At 44.5% G+C, this 20,849-nt stretch overlaps 1 protein-coding gene across 1 annotated transcript in view; it reads right to left on the reverse strand.

Annotated features, from left to right (window-relative positions):
- Slc14a2 (solute carrier family 14 member 2) overlaps nucleotides 1–19,878 on the reverse strand; it is a 54,133-nt gene extending 34,255 nt beyond the window's left edge. The window contains exons 1-5 of the mRNA XM_038330657.1: nucleotides 19,705–19,878; nucleotides 17,725–17,905; nucleotides 16,533–16,722; nucleotides 10,658–10,786; nucleotides 6,575–6,767 (exon numbers count right to left, since the gene is read on the reverse strand). Coding sequence (XP_038186585.1) covers nucleotides 6,575–6,767; nucleotides 10,658–10,786; nucleotides 16,533–16,722; nucleotides 17,725–17,905; nucleotides 19,705–19,878 — 867 coding nt within the window. The remainder of the gene's footprint in view (nucleotides 1–6,574; nucleotides 6,768–10,657; nucleotides 10,787–16,532; nucleotides 16,723–17,724; nucleotides 17,906–19,704) is intronic.
- Nucleotides 19,879–20,849: the final 971 nt, after the last annotated feature.

Raw genomic sequence — 20,849 nt, forward strand, 5'->3', positions numbered from 1 at the left:
GGGTATTTCCTATAGACTTCTGGAAGTCCTAGGAATGTTCTGGACATATTGCAAGTATCCTAGGCTGTTCTCACGAATAATTTGAGAAATGACGAGTGTAGCGTGCAGAGCCTTTGGAGTTGACTCCTAGTCTAAGGCCTTTTCAAGACACTATTGGCTTGTCCTGTTTGAGGGAGCTTGGCCTAGCTAATGACCTCCAAATTTAAAATCCTAGGGTGCCGGAGAGATGGCTCAGCAGCTAAGAGTATTTGTTGCTCTTGCAGAGGACCCGAGTGTGGTTTTCAGGACACACATAATGTTCACCGACGTCTATAATTCCTATCCCATGGGATCCAGTACCCTCTTTTGAACTCCATAGACACTAGCCATGCTTGTGGTCCATATGTGCAGGTTAAACACTCGCACATATAAGAGGAATACATCTAAATAATTAGAACAATTCTGTAGTTTTAGTGACAGCTCATGCTGGTGAAGGTGTGGAGTAAGGGGACACTCATCTGTTGCTGGTAGGAATGCTAACTTGTACAGCCCTACCAAAATCAGTGTAGTGATCGATCAGGAAGATGGGAATGGATCTACCTCAAGATCCAGCTGCACCACTCTTGGGCATATTCCCAAAGGATGCTTCATCCTACCACAGAGAAGCTTGCTTGACGATGTTCACTGCTACTCTATTTATAATAGCCAAAAAATGGAAACAACTTAGATGTCCTTCAACAGAAGAATGGATAAAGAAAATGTGGTACATTTACACAATGGAGTAAAAAACTGAAACCATTAAATTCTCAGGTAAATGGATGAAAATAGAAAAAAAAATCATCCTGAGCGAAGTATCTCAGACCCAGAAAGATAAATATGGCATGCATTTGTTTATATGCAGATATTAGCTGTTAAGTCAATAACCAAGCTGTAGTCCACAGAACCACAGAGGTTAGGTATTAAGGGACTGGTGGGGGGAGGAGCAGATAGATCTCTGTAGGAAAGGAAAAGAGAATAGATAGTTATGGATAAATGAGGCCATAATGGAACTGAAGGATTAAATGGAGAGGGGGAAGGGAGAGGCAGAGAATAAGGGAAGAAATAGCTAAAATTAAAGGGTTTTTGTAGTTTTTTTACTCTTTTGGCTTTTTACTCTTTTTTTTGGAGGGGGCACTACCCAGCTCCCAAATAAGCCACACATGGATACTTGTTCTTAGTTAGGAATGCCCAGCCTTAGCTGGACTTATTTCTAGCCAGCTTTCCTAAACTTAAATTATGCTGTCTACCTTTGCCTCCGGGCTTTCTCCTTCTCTCCTACTGCAATCCCACTTTCACCCTTCCTCCGCGGCTGCTGTGTAGCTGGCCCCGGCATCTGTCTTCTCCTTGTTCTCTCCTTGCTTCCCTCTTCCTTGTTTCTCTTTCTATTTATCCTCTCTGCCCACCAACCCCGCCTATCCTTGCTCCTGCCTTGCTATTGGCTGCCCATCTCTTTATTAGGGCCCTCAGGTGTTTTAGGCAGGCACAGTAACACAGCTTCACGGAGTTAAATGCAGCATAAACAAAAGTAACACACCTTAAAACGATATTCCCCAACAGCCATTAGAGGGGTAGTATTGGAAACCTAATGCAGTAGAAGTTTCCTAAAATATATACATACTCAAAGGTGATCTAAATAAAATCATCAAATAATGGGGGAGACAGAGCCCCAACTGGCCCTTTATTGTCCCCAAATGAAGCTTCCAGTACCGGGATTGGGTTACATCTAATTGAAGTGTTGGGCAAAGGGATCCCATGGGAGTCCTCCAACAACCCAGGGTGTTGCTCTCCACAAACTGACGGCAATGCCCCTTTGCTGAAGCTAACATCTACACAACCCACTGAACATGGAAAAGCTGAGCTGGCGACTGCACAGAGCCTTCACCACATGCTTTAGCGTCTTTGGCAAGGGAGTTCATTTCACTCATGCTCAAAAGAGAAGCAAAACACACCAACCCAACCACAAATCCCTTGATCTACAATGGGTCCTGCCTGCAAGATATACCTAGGGCAATTGTTTTACAAAAGCTATGTGAGAGGGAAACCAGCCAATATCTAATTGGACGTATGGTCACACTCCACGAGAGGGAACCAATACATGACACTGACTGGGTGACCAAGAGAATTGATACTGGAAAACCCAGAGACTAGGGTTAAACCCAAATAAAACCAAAATAAAAGAAAGGGGGAAGCAGAGAGAGTAGATTAGAGAGTCAGATCTCAGGAGAGATAGAGAGAGAGAGACTTATAGAAAGAAAGAGAGAGAGAGAGAGAGAGCAGAGCGGAGAGATTCTCTCTTCTCCCCCCCTCCCCTATTCTCCCTCTCTCTCTCTCTCTGTATATAGCAATCAAATAACTCCTTATGACATTCTTCTACACACAGACCAGTGCTTTGCTCAGCCATCATCAGAGAATCTTCCTCCTGAAGCAGATGGGAACAGACACAGAAATGCACCACTCAACATTATGCAGCGAGGGGGAGGCCCTGGAACACACAGCCCTAGAGGGGATGTCTCCATCAACTTCCTCCCCTCATGGCTCAGGGAACCTTGTGGAAGAGCAGACAGAAAGAATCTAAGAGCCAGAGGGGATGGAGGATGCCAAGAGAACAGGGCCTTCTAAATCAACACGAACAAAGCTTGTATGAACTCACAGAGACTGAGGCAGCATGCCCAGGGCCTGCAGGGTCTGCACCAGGTCCTCTGTGCACATATTATGGCTTCCACATTAGTGTTTTTATGGGATTCCTAAGTGGGTCTGATTCTTGTGCCTCTTCTTGGGCTCTTTTGTCTGTTTTGTCCCATTTGGATGTGTTTGGTTTTGTTTTATCTAATATTTTATTTATTATTATCTCCTAAGAGCCTGCTTGTTTTCTAATGAGAAATGGAGTAGATCAGGATGGGAGGGGAGGTGGGGGACTGGGAGGAGTAGAGGGAGCAGAAACCATAATAAGGATATAGTATGTGAGGAAAAAAAATCCTATTTTCAATAAAAGGAAAAAGAAGAAAAAAGAGTCTGTAGTTCTTTTCTGTATTAGGTCGTATGAGTCTAAGAGACCAGAGCCCTTTGTGGCTGAGCATACAACAGGTGTTTAATAACTACACACCGAATGCCTAGTGATTCTCAAACTTTGTGTCCATTAGCACCCAGGGGAGCTTTAAGCAATAAAGCCAGCCTGGCTTCTCCACAGGGAATCCAATGACCAGCCAGTGGGCTTCCCTGGCTGCAAGCAGCAGTTTGGTTTCTCCTGGATTCATAGATCACCCGCTGCAGATGTGGACAATTGCTTTGTCCGTCTCAGGGCTTTGTCATCAGCTACAGGATTTGGTTTGAGAACATGTCTGATTTCTTTAGGGAGTAAAAAAGTTCTCACAGAGAGCTTTCAAGTGTTGGAATCTCTTGTTTCCTAATGAGAGGCTTTTCACACTGCACTTTGTCACGAGCGTCTGACGAGATGGTGGGGTGGGCCTGGGCCCAGTCTTATCTCCAAGGACCCGGAAGATGTGAACCAGAAGTGTCAGCGGATGTCCGATGACATGGCCGCACCTGAAGAATGTGGCCTGCTGAGCCCAGCTTCCAGGTTTCCATGTGGGAACACAGGTTGTAAGCCTACGCAGTCAAGAATGACAGGGCTGAGGGTATGGTGTCGTGGGATAGAGTTCCGAACGAAGCGCCTCCACTGCGGAGATCCTGCTTTAGCATGTGAACTGCGCACTGCTGCCGCTCCCTGCGGCCCCCTGCCGCTCCCTGCTACAGCAGACACCCGAGGTAAAGGGCAGTCAGGTGGACAGTGGAAATTTACGGAGCACCGCCTTCCTCTGTGGTTCTCAGGTACCCATGGGCTGCTTAGCCAAGGAGGAAGCCGGTCCTCCCCTCTCTTGCAGGGTAAACGCAAAACGGAATTGACTTTTCAAGGGCGGGGTGTGTGTGTGGAGTGGGGGGAGGAGAATTTGCTGGTTGTCAAGAGTAGTAGATTTTGTCAGGTGAGAGGGTGAACTTGGACGTCGAGGTACCCAGATTTGTGTTCAACCGTTTGCTGTGTGTAGGCAGGCTTCTTTTCTCTGTGACCCACACCACACTGGCTACCACAGCACTGAGGTGTCTGGCCTTGCATGTGGGCTGAGGCCTTCCTTGGTTATCATTACTCTCTAGGTTTTGCCACCATGAGCCTGGGGCTAATAGATATATGTGTGTGCATGCACATGTGTGTGTGTTCGGCTTGCCAGTCAGATGGCTGAACGTTGACAATGGGTCTAGCTTTTCTTCCTGCTCCTTTTCCTTTTCCTTTTGCGTGTGGAGCTGGGCTTTGCTGTAAAGGCAGGGCTTTGTCCCTGGAAGACCCAGGAGTGATGGAGCTGAGCACCAGCAGAAGCCACAGCAGCCGTGGCTGGATGGCGAGGACCCAGAAGTCAAACCTCTTTCTAGCTAAGGATGTGGGTTATTTTCAAACACTGAAAAAAAAACCATGACAGAGGCAAATCTGAGGTACCCTAGGAGGCAGAACTAGAAGTGTGGGTCATACGTAAAGGGAGATGGATTTTCAAAGCCAGGGTGGAGCAAGTCTATACCTAAAGGGACCTGGTGCTAGGCGGACCCTTCTGGGAAGCAATGAATTTTAGCATATGGTGATTGCCCCAACCTGTGGGCATGCTGGGAAGCAGGAAGTTTTAGCATATGGTTGCCCCAGGCTGAGAACACATGTCCAGACTGGAGTAAGGGATGGTGGGTCAAAGTTAGGGTTCTGCAACACCTGCCTGGGTGTTATGCTAGGTGCTAGTTGCAGGTTGACCTTGGATAGCTGCCTCTGTGCCTCAGTTTCCTCATTCTTAAATTGGAAGTAATGGTAAAATACTCGATCAGGTATCACCCTGTAATTCCTGCAGGGTGAAATGAGTTAATTTAGTAAGGGTGTAGGATAATGTTGATACATAATCATAATCAGCTTGCATTTATACACCATTAAAGTATTATACATGATGCAAAAGTGCTAGCTGGTGGCTGTTTCTATGTTTGGTGACAAGGCTAAGGATTTTACAATTCTACATACTTTTAGACTCTTACGGTAGATTTTTATCATGCTCCTATATCCTTATGTGCAGACATCAGGAAAGTCAATGAGCATGCGCATTTGTAAGCAGGTTATAAAGAAAACCCTCCACTCCAGCTCTACCAGCACCCCAGCTTATCTAATTCTTTGCAGGGGGAGGGGCAGTTGTCCTGTGCACTGTAGGATCTTTAATACTTTCCCTGGATTCTACTCACTGGATGCCAGTAGCATTCTCTATTCTATTGTTATCATTTTTTTTGTGTGTGCGCGTGTGTGCGTGCATGATAGGTGTGTGTGTGTGCCACAGCACATGTGTGAAGGTCAGAGGAAAGCAAGCATTGGAATTTGGTTATTTTCTTCCAGTATGTGTTTTGAGGCTGAACTCATATGAGCTTAGATTATCAGATGTGCATGGCAACCATTTTCCCCTGCTAAACTAGCTTGCTGGTCTTTTTAAAGCTTCCTCTTTTTAAAGACATGTAATCCAGGCTGGCCTCAAGGTTGATATGGTGTTGAGGATGACCTGCTCATTTTGCCTCCATCTTCCAAGTGTTGGATTGCAACCATCTGCCTCTATACTAGCTTCATATGGTGCTGAGGGCTGAACCCAGGGCTTCACATACGCTTGTCATGTATTCTACAAACCGAGCCAAACTAATCACTGGTCATGCTTGACAATAAAACACATTTCTAAACATTGACTAAAGTTCCCGAGGAGTAAAATTACCCTTTGCTTAAGAATCATTGATACAGAGAGTAAGGTTAAAAAAAAATCCATCCTGTCTTCTACAGGTAACACCTAATTAAATACTATTTAAAAGTATTTGTGTTAGTTTCTTACTGCTTTATCAAATCGGCTATCTCATCTGATGCTTTTCATTCAGCCACAGCAACCTTGCCTTGCCAACTTCACGCTTACAGTTCATGGTTGAGTTGTCTCTTTTCTTGTGTAGAATGCAGGCCTCATAATTGGCTTCTTTCAGGTATATGCTCGGAATCTGAAAATTTCAGGCATGAGCTAGATGCCTAGTAGAGACTTGCTGAATGTATAGATGTGGCTGCAGGCCATTCCTGTCTATGCTGAGGCCATCATCTGGCCTCTTTTTCTATTTTCTATTCTGTTCTACCCTCCCTCCCTCCCTCCCTCCGTCCCTCCCTCCGTCCCTCCCTCCCTCCCTCCCTCCCTCCCTCCCTCCCTCCCTCCCTCCCTCCCTCCGTCCCTCTCTCCCTCCCTTCCTTCCTTCCTCTCTCTCTCTTTCTTTTTGAGACAGGTTCTCATTATGTAGTCCTGATTGGCCTAGAGAGCCCTATGTAGACCAGGCTGGCCTCAAACTCATAGAGACCCACCTGCCTCTACCCCCTCTGAATGCTAGAATTAGAAGTATGCATCGCCACGACCAACCCCATCTGCTTTCTAATGAAGGATGGGACCTGGCTAACACATCAGCTGGCAAGTGAAAGGGTCCACAGTACAGCCCAGAGTTTTTGACTCATTACCACTGGGAAACTCACCAAAGGCATTTCAATCTCTGTCCAGGAGATATTGGGAACGGAAGACACAGGTTTGACAAGCGTTGTGGGGAAGAAGAGGTTGTAGTGGCCTGTAGCTGCCAGGTACAGCGTTAAGACAATATTGAAGGGCAGTGTGAAGACTGGCACATCCCACTTGGTGAAGATGGTACTCAAGGCACTGGAAATAACTGGGCTGCAGGGAGAAGAGAGAAAGCATTCATTACCCTGATTACTCTTAAGCTGACTCTGCCTTACCTCTGGCCATTGGACCATCTATTGTCTCCATCTCTGTGCTTCCTTTGGGATTCTGGTGGTTCGCTGAGCTAGGATTGGGAATAAGCTTCTCAGTTTGAGGAATCAAAATAAAAACACAATACTTTGAATGGACTACCTTGTGAAATGGTTTAAATACATCTTTGTTTCCTCAACTGAGGGAACCAAACAAAACATGACCTCCATAAAATGCCGTTATTGCCTTTGGCTCATCCAGATGTGTACCAGCTGTTGCCTGGGGCTGTGGCAGCATTTTTCGGGTCTGACCTTCTAGATGGATGATACTAGGACATGTAGGCAATGAGCGGGATTGGACTCTGGGAACCTCTCTGGGGACTGCTAGACAAAACAAAATCTTGAGTTGTTTGCTTACTCCGCCTTCTTGGCCTCTGGCCTGGTCCTGGGAAAGAGCATGGATCTTGGACACGGATGGAGCTGAATGCAAATCCAGGCTCTTATAAAGCAGAGACTAAGTGAGCAATGCTAAGAAATGAATTTCTCCCAGCTTCAGCCTTCCCTGGAAGGGATTAGCCACTCCTGATACTCCACACATCTCTCAGCTCAGAGGCAGCTGGGCAAGGCAGAAAGCTCCGTGACCTGGTTGCGCCGCGTGTCTTTAATTAGTGGCCACGGCTCTCACGTGGGCAGTCAGGCCTGTCTGAACTATCTCTAGCACACTGAGAGCTGCCTCGCGTTTGCTTTTCTCTTTGAATTCTTCTGTCTGCCTCCCTTTCTGTCTGGGTCAACCGCAAGGTTTTATTTACTTTATAAAAAAGTGAAGGGATGGGAAATAGTTCATTTTCTCGACCACAGAAACCCACGCCCTGCCAGCTTTGCCCCACATTGCCCCTCTGCCTCCCACATCTGATGGAAGTGTCCCCACTCCTTCGTCAGATCAGCTCCTGCCCCTGCTCTTTGGTTTGGATTCGTCTCAAGGACTTCACTCTCGTGACAGTCTCTGCAGTACAGACCTCTTTTCTGCAGACCATTTCTGTCAGGCTATGGTGGGTACAGTTTAGAGGTGTCTACTCCAGATGCTCCCTCCCTTTGACTTGGCACCCACTCCTTCCCAAGCCTGCTCTGCCCAGCATCGTTCCTCAGACTGGCCGCTCTGTTATCCCAGCTGCCCTGCTCCTATCGTCCCTGCACCCCATCCAGTCAGGGGTGTGTTCTCAGTTACAGCACAGACATGGCTCTTGTCAGGTTCACCAAATGACATCTCACCTGGCAAGTTCACAGTCCCCTCCCCCCCTTCCTCTTAATCTGAAGTTGGAATCTTGCGCTGTATGGAAATACTTTCTGTGTGGGCTACCACGGCATTGAGCTCTCTTAGATTGCTGCCTGCTTACTCCTTCTCAAGTCCCTTCCATGGCATTCCCTCTTTTCTGCCAGACAGCCAATTACTGGGGGATTCCTTGGTTGTGACTCGGATCCTTTCTTTCTTCCATCTTCTCCTTTGGGTGGTATTCTTTAGTCCCCTAGATGAAACACCTTCTATGTGCTTCTGGCTTTCAAATTTGACTCTGTTATTAGCTTCCAGATTTGTGTGTCCATTTGGTGTCTCAACACCTCTGCTTGGAAGTCTGACACACTCTGTGTCTAGAAAGAAGTTTGCTTCTGTCTTCTTGTTTGGCTCTTAGACATCTTCATGATCCATATACTCAAGCAAATTACAATTGTGTATTGGATATTCTCCCCCGAATTTTTTCCTATTGCCATCTTCTTAGAAAGTCTTGTTGCCTTTGTCTTCCTTAAATAAACCAGAAACCCAGTCTTTCCTGGCAATATTCATGGACCCCACTCTAGTCCCAGCATTCCTGTCTCTGTGGATCTTTTTAGCAAATTACTATGATTATAAAGCCACTCTTGCTCTGTCTAAATCCATTCTCCATTTTGTAGGTGGTGAAGCTTATTTAGCTTTGAGTTCACATCATTGCTCTAATTCAAACCTTGTAACTGTGTTTTATGTTTATCACAGATGTAATAAAAGCCAGAATATTTATTGGATGCATATTGTGCTAGGGACCCACGTCATCTGCTCTCCTTTCACCCCCCTGCCATAGCTCCATCCCTCTCAGGGCCTCAGGATCTCTCTGGTTTTGCCTCTATTTCTTGGACGCATCCCATTCTCCATTTGGAGTCTTTTATCTGAGGCATCCTTCACCTAGACCTTTAGTTGGTACGTGCCTTCCTGTCGAATGAGTGGTGAGCCAAACTTCCCATCTGCAATGTGTCTCTCCCTGACCGTCCATGTCTGGAGTCACTCTTGCTTCTCTCAAAGCACTAAACGCATCATGAAGGAATTTTATTTGCTAGTTTATAAGTTTACCTCCTATAAACTAGTTAATAAAGAAAAAAACATAAACCCAAGAGAGAAGAGGTTCCTCCTTATCCAAACTCATCAATAGTCCCTGTGCTCAGTCAATAGTCTCAGGCATTCAGATTATTGGATGAATCTTGAAAATAGCGCTATGATCCCCAGGCTAAAAGAACTGAATTCCAAGGGCTGCATGAATGGATGGATGAATACACCAGAGTAGAAGGTGGTTCAGAGTTCCGCCCAGAGCGGGAGTCAGCATTTTCTGCCTTTTAATTTGGGAAATGGGGGTTGGGGCATTGAAGTCTAAGGAGCCACCCAGTGCCATATGGTGGACGGGCTGTGTTGAGGGCCTGAATCTCTGTAGTTTAAAAACAAATGCATGCAAATGAGTATAAGCTCTGCTCCTCACTGGAGGACATGTGGGGAGCATTAAGAAAACCCCCCACAGAAATGACCATCTTATCTTTTGTCCCAGTGCATCAAGGAAGATAGAAACCCCAAGAAGAAAAATAAATCTCCCAGAATGCCTAATGCAGTAATTTATTTGCAAGCGCCACTGAAAAGCAATGAAATAGTACTTAAACTAAATTGAACTAACTGGTTTTAGTAACTCCAGACTTTGAAACCTAAGAAAGACATTTACTTCTTGGAGATGTTAAAAATAAATCACTACATCTGATTTATTGCTGAGAACAGGAATAAATCACCATGTCTGAGAGGGGTTGAGAGCAGGGCGGTATAGACGGGTCACTTGAAAAGTTGGAGACACAGGCTCACGGGGCAGCCGGCCTGCTTTCGGGCCATTTGGACATGTTACTAACCCTCTTCAAGTTCAGATGGAGTCAAGATCATCTGTGTGAATGGCTAAGCACCCTCTGCATCCTCCTCTTCATCTCTGCTCCTACCCCTTCCCTCTTGGGGAAGCTCTCAACTGAAAGTTCCAGCTCAAAGACTGAGCTTTGCATCCCGACCTCCTGTTCTGAGAAAGCCTTCTGATTCTATCACGAGTGTGTTTTCAGATTTGAAGGCTTAGTTAGGCCCCACAGTGGGTGATTCCCATGCAGGCTGGAGTTTAATAATGCAGATTCTAGATTCAGAAAGCCAGCCTCAAAACCTCTGACTGTCTGACCTGGAATGAGTTACTTACTTTCTCTATGTCTTAGTCTTCTCTCTGCAAGCTGGGACCAAATATAACCCCACCTTGCTTAGCACTGTGTCTGGTACTTACAAACTATTCAATAAATGTCAGCCTTTATTATTTATGAAGGAAGATTAACAACTCAATAAAACATGTGGTCTTTTATTGCTGTACAGGGTCTCCGGTAATCCATATCTCCACTTAACCCCATTGTATTGCTTCTGAAATCATGAATTTATTATGGATTATCATAGACAAAATTATCTGTTTATGGAGGGACACTGGGTGAGTGCACATGTCCCATCCCTACCGTGTGAGCATCTCTGTGAGCAGAAATAGGGAGGTACCTCACCAGGCCATGGAGGCGAAGGTCACAGGAAGCAGAAGCCACCAGTAGTAGTCGAACTTCTCTGAGTACACGGCCACCAGCAGTCCCACCAGCATCCCATTGTAGCCATGGAGTCCAGAGGCGATGGTGGACCTGGGACGGGGGGAAGTTATTTTGCTTTAGCATTTGGTGGTGCACATCCAGCTTTCAGTGAAACTCTGGAATCTGCATGGCTTAGATGATTCCTTTAGTAACAAATTGAGAGTGAGACTCTGGGGGAAGATGGTGGACTAGAAGTGTAGATGGCAGAAACCATCGGGCCCTGGGCTTTGTTGTTGTTGTTGTTGGGAGACTTTTGACAACTGTTTCTATTTCTTTAGCAGTTATAGGTGTGGTTTTTTTTGGAAATTTAACAGACATATTTTTAAGAGGGTAAAGTAAAAATGTATGTAAAACTATGTAAAGTACCAGAAAGGGGTTGTCTCACCAGTACTCCTCAAATTATTCCACACAATAGAAATAGAAGGAACACTGTCAAACTCTTTTTATGAGGCTACAACTACCATGATACCCAAACTACATAAAGGCATTTCTAAGAAAGAATTACAGACAAATCTCACTCATGAACATTTATGCAAAAATACTAAATAAAATACTGGCAAACTGAATCCAAGAACACATCAGAACCATCATCCACCATGATCAAGTAGGCTTCATCCCAGAGATGCAGGGATGGCTCAACATATGACAATCTGTCAGTGTAATCCACCATATAAACAAACAGAAAAACAAAAACCACATGATCATCTCCTTAGATGCTGAAAAAGCTTTAGACAAAATACAACATCCTTTCATGACAAAGGTCTTGGAGAGAGCAGGGATACAAGAAACATACCTAAACATAATAAAGGCAATATACAGCAAGCCAACAGCCAACATCAACTAAAAGGAGAGAAAGTCACAGCAATCCCACTGAAATTAGGAACAAGACAAGGTTGTCCACTTTCTCCATATCTATTCAATATAGTTTTTGAGGTCCTAGCTAGAGCAATAAGACACCAAAAGGATATCAAGGGGATACAAATCAGAAAAGTCAAACTCTCACTATTTGCTGATAATATGATAGTTTGCATAGCATAGTATTTGCATATGTTGTGTAGTTGTTCAGAGACAAAGGGTTCAAAGTTCATGGAGACTAATTAGGGAGTTATCCCAGAGGAGGGAGACTTGGAGGAATGATGGAAGTAGACAGGGAAATAAGAGTTAGTAGGAATTACAGAGACAAACTGGTGCTAAGCAAACTCTTGGTAGGAAAGGAACTAACTAAGGTTTTAGAAGTCACGTTCAGGGCTTGGGTTTCTGTTTGATGTTTATTTGTTTGATGATTTCTAATCATAGTATTTTGGGGGATGAGGTGGGCCCAGTGTGCACCTCCTCTGGTGGAAGTAATAATCAATGAAGTGATACTTTGAACAGTTTGGGAGTTTACCATTGGATTATTGTTAACAGAAAAATCTGGGAATACAACTGGGACTTGGGCTCTGCCATAAGCCATAGGTTTTTACAGGCAAGAGTGATGGCGCTAAGCTGGACATGCTTGTCTGAGGTTACAAAGTGAGGACAGCAATGGGCCGAATGGCCTCAAGGTCAGTTCCAGCGAATTTTGGTAAAACAGTATCCTAGTTAGGGTTTCTACTGCTGTGATGAACACCATGACCAAAAACCAAGTTGGGAAGAACGGGTTTATTCAACTTACTCTTCTGCATCACAGCTCATCATCAAAGGAAGTGAAGGCAGGTCTTCAACCAGGGCAGGAACCTGGAGGCAGGAGCTGATGCAGAGGCCATGGGGAGGGGCTACTTTCTGGCTTGCTTCCCGTGGATTGCTCAGCCTGCTGCTTTCTGATAGAACCCAGGAACACCAGGTTCTATCACTACCCACCCTGGGCTGGACCTTGCTAAATCAATTACTAATTAAGAAAATGCCTTACAGGCCTGCTACAACTTGATTTTATGGAGGCATTTTCTCAATTGAGGCTCCCTCCTCTCCGATGATGTTAGCTTAAGTCAAGCTGACATAAAACTAGGCAGCACAATCATAGAAGGGGTTCTATGCCAACTGCCCATACAATGGCGGGTGCATTGGAAAGAGAACTGAGGCCCACTGGCTGAAGCAGACACTCAACCTTGATAAGAGTAGATTATCAAGTAGCTCACCAGACCTGTACACTCAAGAATACAACTTCTTGAGTTGGCCTCACTGCTGCTAGGATTGGAGCCGTCCTTCAAGACCACTTGGAGGTGTGGGGACAGCCTCTTGGAGACAAGCTGATCGATACATTTACCTTGAAGGACTATGGAAGGTTAGCAGGGTCTAGAGGAAGCAGTATGTGCTGATGACTTAATGCTCTCTGGTCACTGCTCTTCTGGGCTTTCCTTCTAGGCCTAGGGCCACACTGTACAGGTGCGATGACAAGAGCCCCATGCTTGGAGTCTAAGCGAACTTTATGGTGTGGGCCAGCCTGTATCCTGTCAGTCACACACAGTAACTTAGGCAGGACCTTGCATCTGCTCTTCCTTCATCCCTCAATTATAAAATACAGACTCTGTTTTATTCATTGGCTACTTCTGGGTGTGATGTCAAGAGTCACAAATATCCAGGCATACTGGTAAAAATAGTTCTTGAGAAACCCACTGTAAAGAAATCTATTTTATAGTATGATCTAGTTCTTGTACCACAAATGCAACAAAAATTTCATATTTACTTCTACTCCACACCAATAACTTTAATCTGTTGTATTTTACTGAGTAGTTTAATTAAAAAAATTTACTGATGGCTCATGATTTGCAGACCCCAAATTGAAAAGCATAAGAAACGGAATAATCTAGTATTTATTATCCAGATTTCCTAAATCATAAGAAGTTCCTGGGAGACTGAAAAGTCTCTTCCCAAAATGGAGCAAATGTGTACCAAGATCCATGCAAAAAGGCTCCCATTCACACTATTTGTGATAGATTAGACATTTAAAGGCATGTTCTAGCCAGAACAAGAGAGGATAAAGAGATGCAGGGGGATGGTCCCAGTGACTGTCACCAGAGGAATATGGTGCTGTTGTGATGGGTATGGGCACATCAGGGGGTTCCTCTGTGAAGGATATGCTATTTCTTGGTACACATATTCCTTGCATAGGTCTTAATAAAGATGAACAGACCAATGCTTCCTGCGAGTTATTCCTTCTAGTTACATGTCTATCCTTGAAGAATATAAATAGTAAGTGTTCAAATAATAGATCTAAATGTAAAAAATATGTGCTTAGCACACAGTAAGTGCTCAATAAAAAATTAGTCATTGCAGCAAGAAAAGATTGTCTTTCATCAGTTCATTTGAATGAGATTATTTACAAGTTGGAGGGAAGCGGGCGGGACTGAAGTGTATTTCTTCAAGTCATGCCTCAGGTGGTTCTGAACATCAGGGAAGTTTGAGGGAATGAATGTCAGAGCAACATCTAACAAAGTCCGAAGAGAGTCAAATTCGACAAGATGCTATTTGTTAGTGGTACTTGGTTTCCCACCAGCCAGGCTGCCTCCATGCCTGTCTCTGTGTTCCCTTCCTATTGCTTCTGTTTCTCCAAATCCTTGATGCCCCTTCCATACCATCCTCCCTTTCCCCTCCCATCCCCCACACAAAACGTGTATCTCTCCACTTCTCCCAGTACTTGAAGATGTCTGTTTTCTTCAAGCTCTCCACTATATACTATCTTGTTATAGCAATAACAAGATAATCTTGTCTCCTAAAAGCAGTTTGTGAACCTCCCTGAGAGATAATAGGTTAAGTGGGTTTTTTTTTTAAATCTCCTTCAGAAGGAGTATTTCCAAAAGGTTCCATAGCCAAGCTCAACATGATGCTATTGCTGTCCTGAGCTAGGACAATCTCCAGTAACCTGCTCAAAGTTGACATTAGAGCAGTTGCCAGGATTGTTTATTTATTTATTTATTTGTCAACTTTATGTAAGTTAAACTTTTCCAAGAAGAAGGAATAATACTTGAGAAAATGCCTTCATAAGATTGGACTGTGGGCAGGCCTGTAGGGCTCAGCTTACTGAAGGCACTGCCAGCCCTGGGCAGGTGATTCTAGATAGTTTAAGAAATCAGGTTGACAAGTTTGCATTCCCACCAGCAAGGATGACCCTGCCTAAGACCCTAAGCAACAGAGGAGAGGGGCCCGATTTTGACTTGCCCTGTAATCAGACTGATGATTATCCTAAATATCACCAAAGAACCTTCATCCAGCAACTGATGGAAACAGAGGCAGAGACCCACAGCAGAGAACTGGACTGAGCTCCCAAAGTCCAGTTTAAAAGTGGGAGGAATGAGAATATGAGCAAAGAGGTCAAGACAATGATGGGTTCACCCACTGAAACAGTTTGCCAGTAGGTAACAGCAGCTAATAGGAGCTCACCAATTCCAGCCGGACTGGGAAGGAGCAAGCATAGGACCAAATTAGTCCCTCTGATTGTGGTTGACAGTTGCATGGCTGGGGAGAACAGAGGAGCCACTGGCAGTGGCACCAGGATTTATCCCTACTGCAGGTACTGGCTTTTTGGGATCCTATTCTCTTTGGATGTATACCTTGCTCAGCCTAGATATAGTAGAAAGGGCCTTGGACCTTCCACAAAGCAATGTGCCTTACCCTCTCTGAGGATTGGATGGGGGTGGGGTGGGAGGGTGTGTGGAGGGAATGAGAGGAAGGGAGAGAGTAGGAAATTGTATTGGTATTTTTTTAAATCTAATAAATTTTTAAAAAAAGAAATCAGGTTGAACACACCATGAGAGCAAGCCAATAAGCAGTGTTCTTTCTCGGCTTCAGTTTCAGCAGCTGCCTCCAGGTTCCTGCCCTGACTTCCCTAGATAGTCGACTACATATGTACTTTCCTCCCTAAGTTGCTTTTGGTCATGCCGTTTTATCGCAGCAATAGAGAAGTAAAACTAAGGTTTTAGGTGGCTGCTAGGATGGGGTGGCTGATCACTCTTTGAACTTTGCCAGTAGAAGGTAGAACAGATTTTCAAATTTCCTGCTTCACAGAAAAGTCTGTCAGATACTATGGGCCTATAGGTTGAAGATGGATGCCCCAACATTACAGAGGAACTTTGGGTGACTGTCCAGGTAGTAAGATGTCTCTGTCAATTCTAGAGTTTTGGAAGTTGCCTATAATGCACTTACTGTTTACTTAGGTAATATTATATTCTTCTGGGTTCTTTGATGGAGTTGAAGACAGACAGTTATAGTTTTCCTTAGTGGTGATAAAAGATAAATTAGATATGAAACTTTCCAGATACAAATAGACTAAATATTGTAAGTGTAATTCTTGCTTGATACCTGTTTTGTTATATGTAATTTTACTACATTAAAGTTAAACCTTCCTTTTTTGTTTAGACAGAAAAGGGAGATGATGTGGGATTCCCTCTGTATGCTGTGAATATGTTTCATTACTATTGGTTAATAAAGAAGCTACTTTGGCCTATGGCAGGGCAGAATATAGGTAGGAAGGAAAACTTAACTGAATGCAGGGAGAAAGAAGGCAGAGTCAGGCAGACCCCATGTGTTTGCTGAAGAAGCAAGATGCAAGCCAGCTGCCAGGAAACAAGACACATAGAAAATGAGGTAATACCATGGCCACATGGGAATACATAGACTAATAGGAATGGGTTAATTTAAGATGTGAGAGATAGCTAGAAATATGCCTGAGCCATCAGCCAAACTGTTGTAATTACTATAGTTTCTATGTGATTATTCAGGTCTGGGTGGCCAGAAAAGGAAAGCATAGTCTCCGATTGCAGCTAAATCAAACACTTCACCTGTCTGCCATGCTCCATGCACTGGGTCCATAGAGAGCACTTACCTGTCCTGGCTTAAGGCAAGGGCAGTTAAGGTTGAGACCGCTGTCCCCAGGGCCCCAGCAATTGTCCACCAGGGATTCTGGATCAGGAGCCCTATGAAGATGATGAGTCCACTAAGGGGGTTGTTGACAAACACCACCTGAGCTGCTCCCCGCAAGACCCAGTCTAGGAACTGGAGGACCAGGGGCTTATCTGCAAGAGACAGAAAGCGTCATCAGCAGGGTACAGCCTGTGTATCAGACTACTGGTTGGCATGGGAACAGAGGTGCACAGAGATGCCCAAGCCAGGGTACTTCTCATCCAGCCTGGCCTGGGGTGGGAGAGTGAAGGGGTTGGGAGTGGGTGTTGGCACTCAGCCTAAGGCTCTGAGTGGCCCAGCAATTGGTCTCCAGCAGGTGGTAGTTTTTGCCATACAAACTGAGGGACCACGCTGAGACCAATTTAAAGGAGTTCCAGCCATTGGCTTGGTTGGCAAGGAGCCCCGGGAGCATTCCATGGGAAATTTATTGGTCCAGGGGAAGTGGTGGGGAGGGAAGCAAAGTCCCTCATTGTGTAGTGCTGGGTGACTCGGTTGAGGGCTGGTATCTGAGCAGCAGAGAAAGCCACTTCAAGAAGGGATGTTGGAAAAGAAATTGTTAGAGCCCAGCTGTGAAAATCATTATTGAATTGGGGCCTAGACGAAGCCAGGTGTAGGAGAGGGGACATGCGTTCTGCCTCCTCTGGTGTGGTTTCCAGGACAACCACGCTGGTGGGGGGCAGGTAGGGACTGATGGGGTGAGTGTGGTGTTTGCTAAAGCATTAAAGTTCAGAAAGAGGTGAACAGGAAAGAATCCTGGAGCTGGGAGATGCCGATCTTTTCTTGGCACATAATAGGCATCATGAACGGCTGTGGGAGAAGTGGAGGAATGGCCAGGCAGTTTATTCGGGAAATGGCTTGTACATCACTAATTTGTTTGCCCTCTATCATTTCCGCACAGGGATGAATGCTGGCAAAGGACTGAAATCAATGAAATGTATTAATTCTAAAATGGAAGGACAGGCTAATTGGGTTCATGCCCACCTGGGGTCAACTCAGCTTCCCCTCTCTGTGTCTGTCCCTGCTGTGTGTGAGAGAGAGGGAACAGCTTCATTGTCCAGGCTGGAGGAGAGGTTGTCTCTGAGCTGCCCCTTGCTCTCCCTTGGACACTTGCTTACCTTTTACCCAGCTCTTGCATTCCTTCATGTCACCAGTGAGATACCCCACAGTGTGGAAGAAGCTGAAGCCTCCCTGGGCCGCAGAAGCCCTGCGGGGCACCTCACTTTCTCTCCTTTTGCTCCTTTCACTGGGTCTTTGGATTTTCACTATGTGGCTGTCTTCATCAGGTGATCGGAGATCCTTTATGGAAAGAAAGGAGAAACTATTAAATGGCATACCTTTCGTGTATTGATCTTTCTTTGAGACAGGGTCTCATTGGTAGCCCAGGCTGTCCTTGAACTCACTGTAAGGCTCTGGTGAGCTGCCTTGTGCTCTCAATCCTCTCAGTGCTGGGATTGTAAGCATGTGTTACCAAACACAGTTTTAAATGATGTCTTTTTGAGAGTAGGGAAATTGGGAACAGAGGGCACTGTCAGGGATTCTGATAGAGATGTGGGATCATGAGACAAAAGATGAGACTGACACCTACTGTCTAAAGCTGTACCCAACGTGAACCTGCCCATCCTAGGACTATTTCAGGCTCTGCACAAGAGGTTTTCCTAATGATTTGTGACAAGGGGTTCCTCTTGGCAGTTTAATGGTGCCTATAGACATCTTTCTATAATAAATAGTTAGAAATGTTTAAAACAAAATAAGCACAAAGAAAATTATATTACAATGCAGTTATTATAGTATTTAAAATAATTGTGATCCACAGGTAAACATTCTATCTAATGGCTATAAAGTTTAAAATCAGTGATGTGTGGGTATGTGGAACCTTCTCCCTCCAGCTCAGGGCAGTTCTGTATCTCAGGCTATCTCAGATCCAAAGCCCATCACAAGAGAAACTCTGGTCTTTATTATGGCCGTTGCATAGCTCAGTTTCTCCTCTGGCCTAGTCCTGCTGCCCTTCCTCATCTGTAAGTGTGTCTCCCCAAGGCACACCCCAGGAAACTTCTTTCTTGTAAATCTTTATGTCAAAGTCCAGCTCCTGGGGAACCTGGCCTGTGACCGCTTGAATAGGAATCTCAGGTACTAATGTGACTACCACTCATGGCTCATACTGTTTGTAATTGAGGTAAATGCTGAAGTCCTTTGGGGATTGGTAGATATAAGGATGGATTATTTCCCTCACCCAGTTCATTTGCTCCTCAATTTCACCTGTGGAATGCTTGGCCAAGACTTTTTTTTTTAAGTCGTGTTTTTCAATATGGTAGTTCTTAAGACAAGCATCTAGTGAGCATTTGAAATGTGGCTGCTTCTCAATGAACTAGGAATAGATTAAAAGTTTCTAAGTTTGATGAAGGACATCTACTAAAGACCCTGAGTAATAGAAATCTCTCTCTTTCTCTCTAAGATCAAGCACAAAACAAAGACGTCTGCTCTTGCCGTGACTATTCAACATTGTGTTCTAGCACAAGCAAACCAGAAAGAAAAGGGGACAAAAGGAAAAGATCATAAAGAAAAAGATTAAACATAGATTGTATCTCTACCTCCATGTCTTCTTATATAGAAAATTCTTAAGGTACCTGCAAAGTTCTTATTAGAAGTCTGAATAAGTTTAGCAAAGTTACAGAATAGAGATACAAATCAAATTTATCTTTATGCCCTGACATTTAAAAATCTAAAATTAAAATTAATAAAATAATTTATTCATGATAGAATAAAAAGTAGAACATATTTGTGAATAAATTAAAAAAATGTGCAAATGCTACTCATTGAAAACTCCCATAAAAGAAAATAAACCTCAAAATAAACAGAAAGATAGCCTACGTTCATGGATTGGAAAATTTAGTCTTATTACATTGGAAATAGTTCTCAAATTTATCTAAAGATTAAATATAATTCCCATCAAAGCTTGTCATCTTTTCCTTTAGGAATGGAAACTACCACCCTAAAATCCATATGGAAATATACCAGAATTGAAGTCATCTTTCACCCCCTTGCTCTCTGATTGACTGCTCAGGAACCATCTTAGCGGGGAATGGGGTCAGGCTCACCTTTTCTTCAGGCATTTCCAGCAGGGGTAGGGCTGGGTGTGTATCCTGGGGGCTGGAAGGCCAGGTAGGGCTGCTTAGTTCTGACTCATATAGTTTGTATCTGCTGGAAAGAGGCTCTGGCAGGAGGGGGCTCCTGTTGCTCTCAGACATCTCCTTCAGCGGGTGGTCACTCATCTTCCTGGAAAGAGAGAATGAGAAAGCACAGATGGATATAGGGTATAGGGGACTTGGCTGAGGTCAGGCAGTCACACGAGGAGGCCTTGCATCTGACCTAGAGGGGTAAGCAGTGACATAAATGGAATATAAATACATTTTGAGATGGACTCTCATGTCACTTAGACTGGCCTTGAACTTGGCCAAGGGTCAAATCTTCCTGTTTCTACCCTTTGAGTTGTGAGATTATAGGATTATGATCCAATGTTTTGAACATACTAGTAAAACACTCTACCAATTGAGTTAAATCCCCAGACCCAGGTAGGGCTTCATGTGCCTATAGCCGGTGCTTCCAGAAGATTCTGAGGCTAACCCTCCATTTACAACAGTGTTACCTTAAAAATACTCCTATTCTTCCATGTCCAGAACAAAGTCCTTTTGTGTTGTAAAGGTTTACCTGAATGTAGGCCAAGTGTCTTTTCTTTTTATCATTTATATATATTATATATTCTATATATAATATATTTATATATATTTCCCCAGCATTCAAGTTGTCCATTGTGCTATCTCTATGTGGTAGTCAGTTGGCGATTTCTGTTTACCCTGGCAAGTGCCCACAGAATCTAGTAGTGGGGTCTAAAAGGAACTCATTTTCTGTGTTGCCAGGGAAACCATGTTGATTCAGTTGGCCTCTAATTCCCCTTCTTTCCCCCGTGTCCCCTGTGACTGTTCTTGTCTCTTTCTTTTTGTCCTTCCTCGGAGCAACACAGAGACAAAGCCCTGGCATGCTCTATTGGAAGCCGTGGACAACCCAGATGAAGGTCTTTCCCTTCCATGTGGGCCTCCTTTCTCCTTCTCTGCTAAGGCCGGGGCTATGCCGTGGCTTGCTCCAGGAATGCTCTTTGCTGGAGGCCTCCAGTTTCTTGTTTTATCTTGCTGCCTCTGGTAATGGCACACATAACATCTCTCTCTCCCATTCGATTATTCTGTCT

Source organism: Arvicola amphibius, chromosome 5 (genome assembly GCF_903992535.2).
Source record: "Arvicola amphibius chromosome 5, mArvAmp1.2, whole genome shotgun sequence".
Lineage (NCBI taxonomy): Eukaryota > Metazoa > Chordata > Mammalia > Rodentia > Cricetidae > Arvicola > Arvicola amphibius.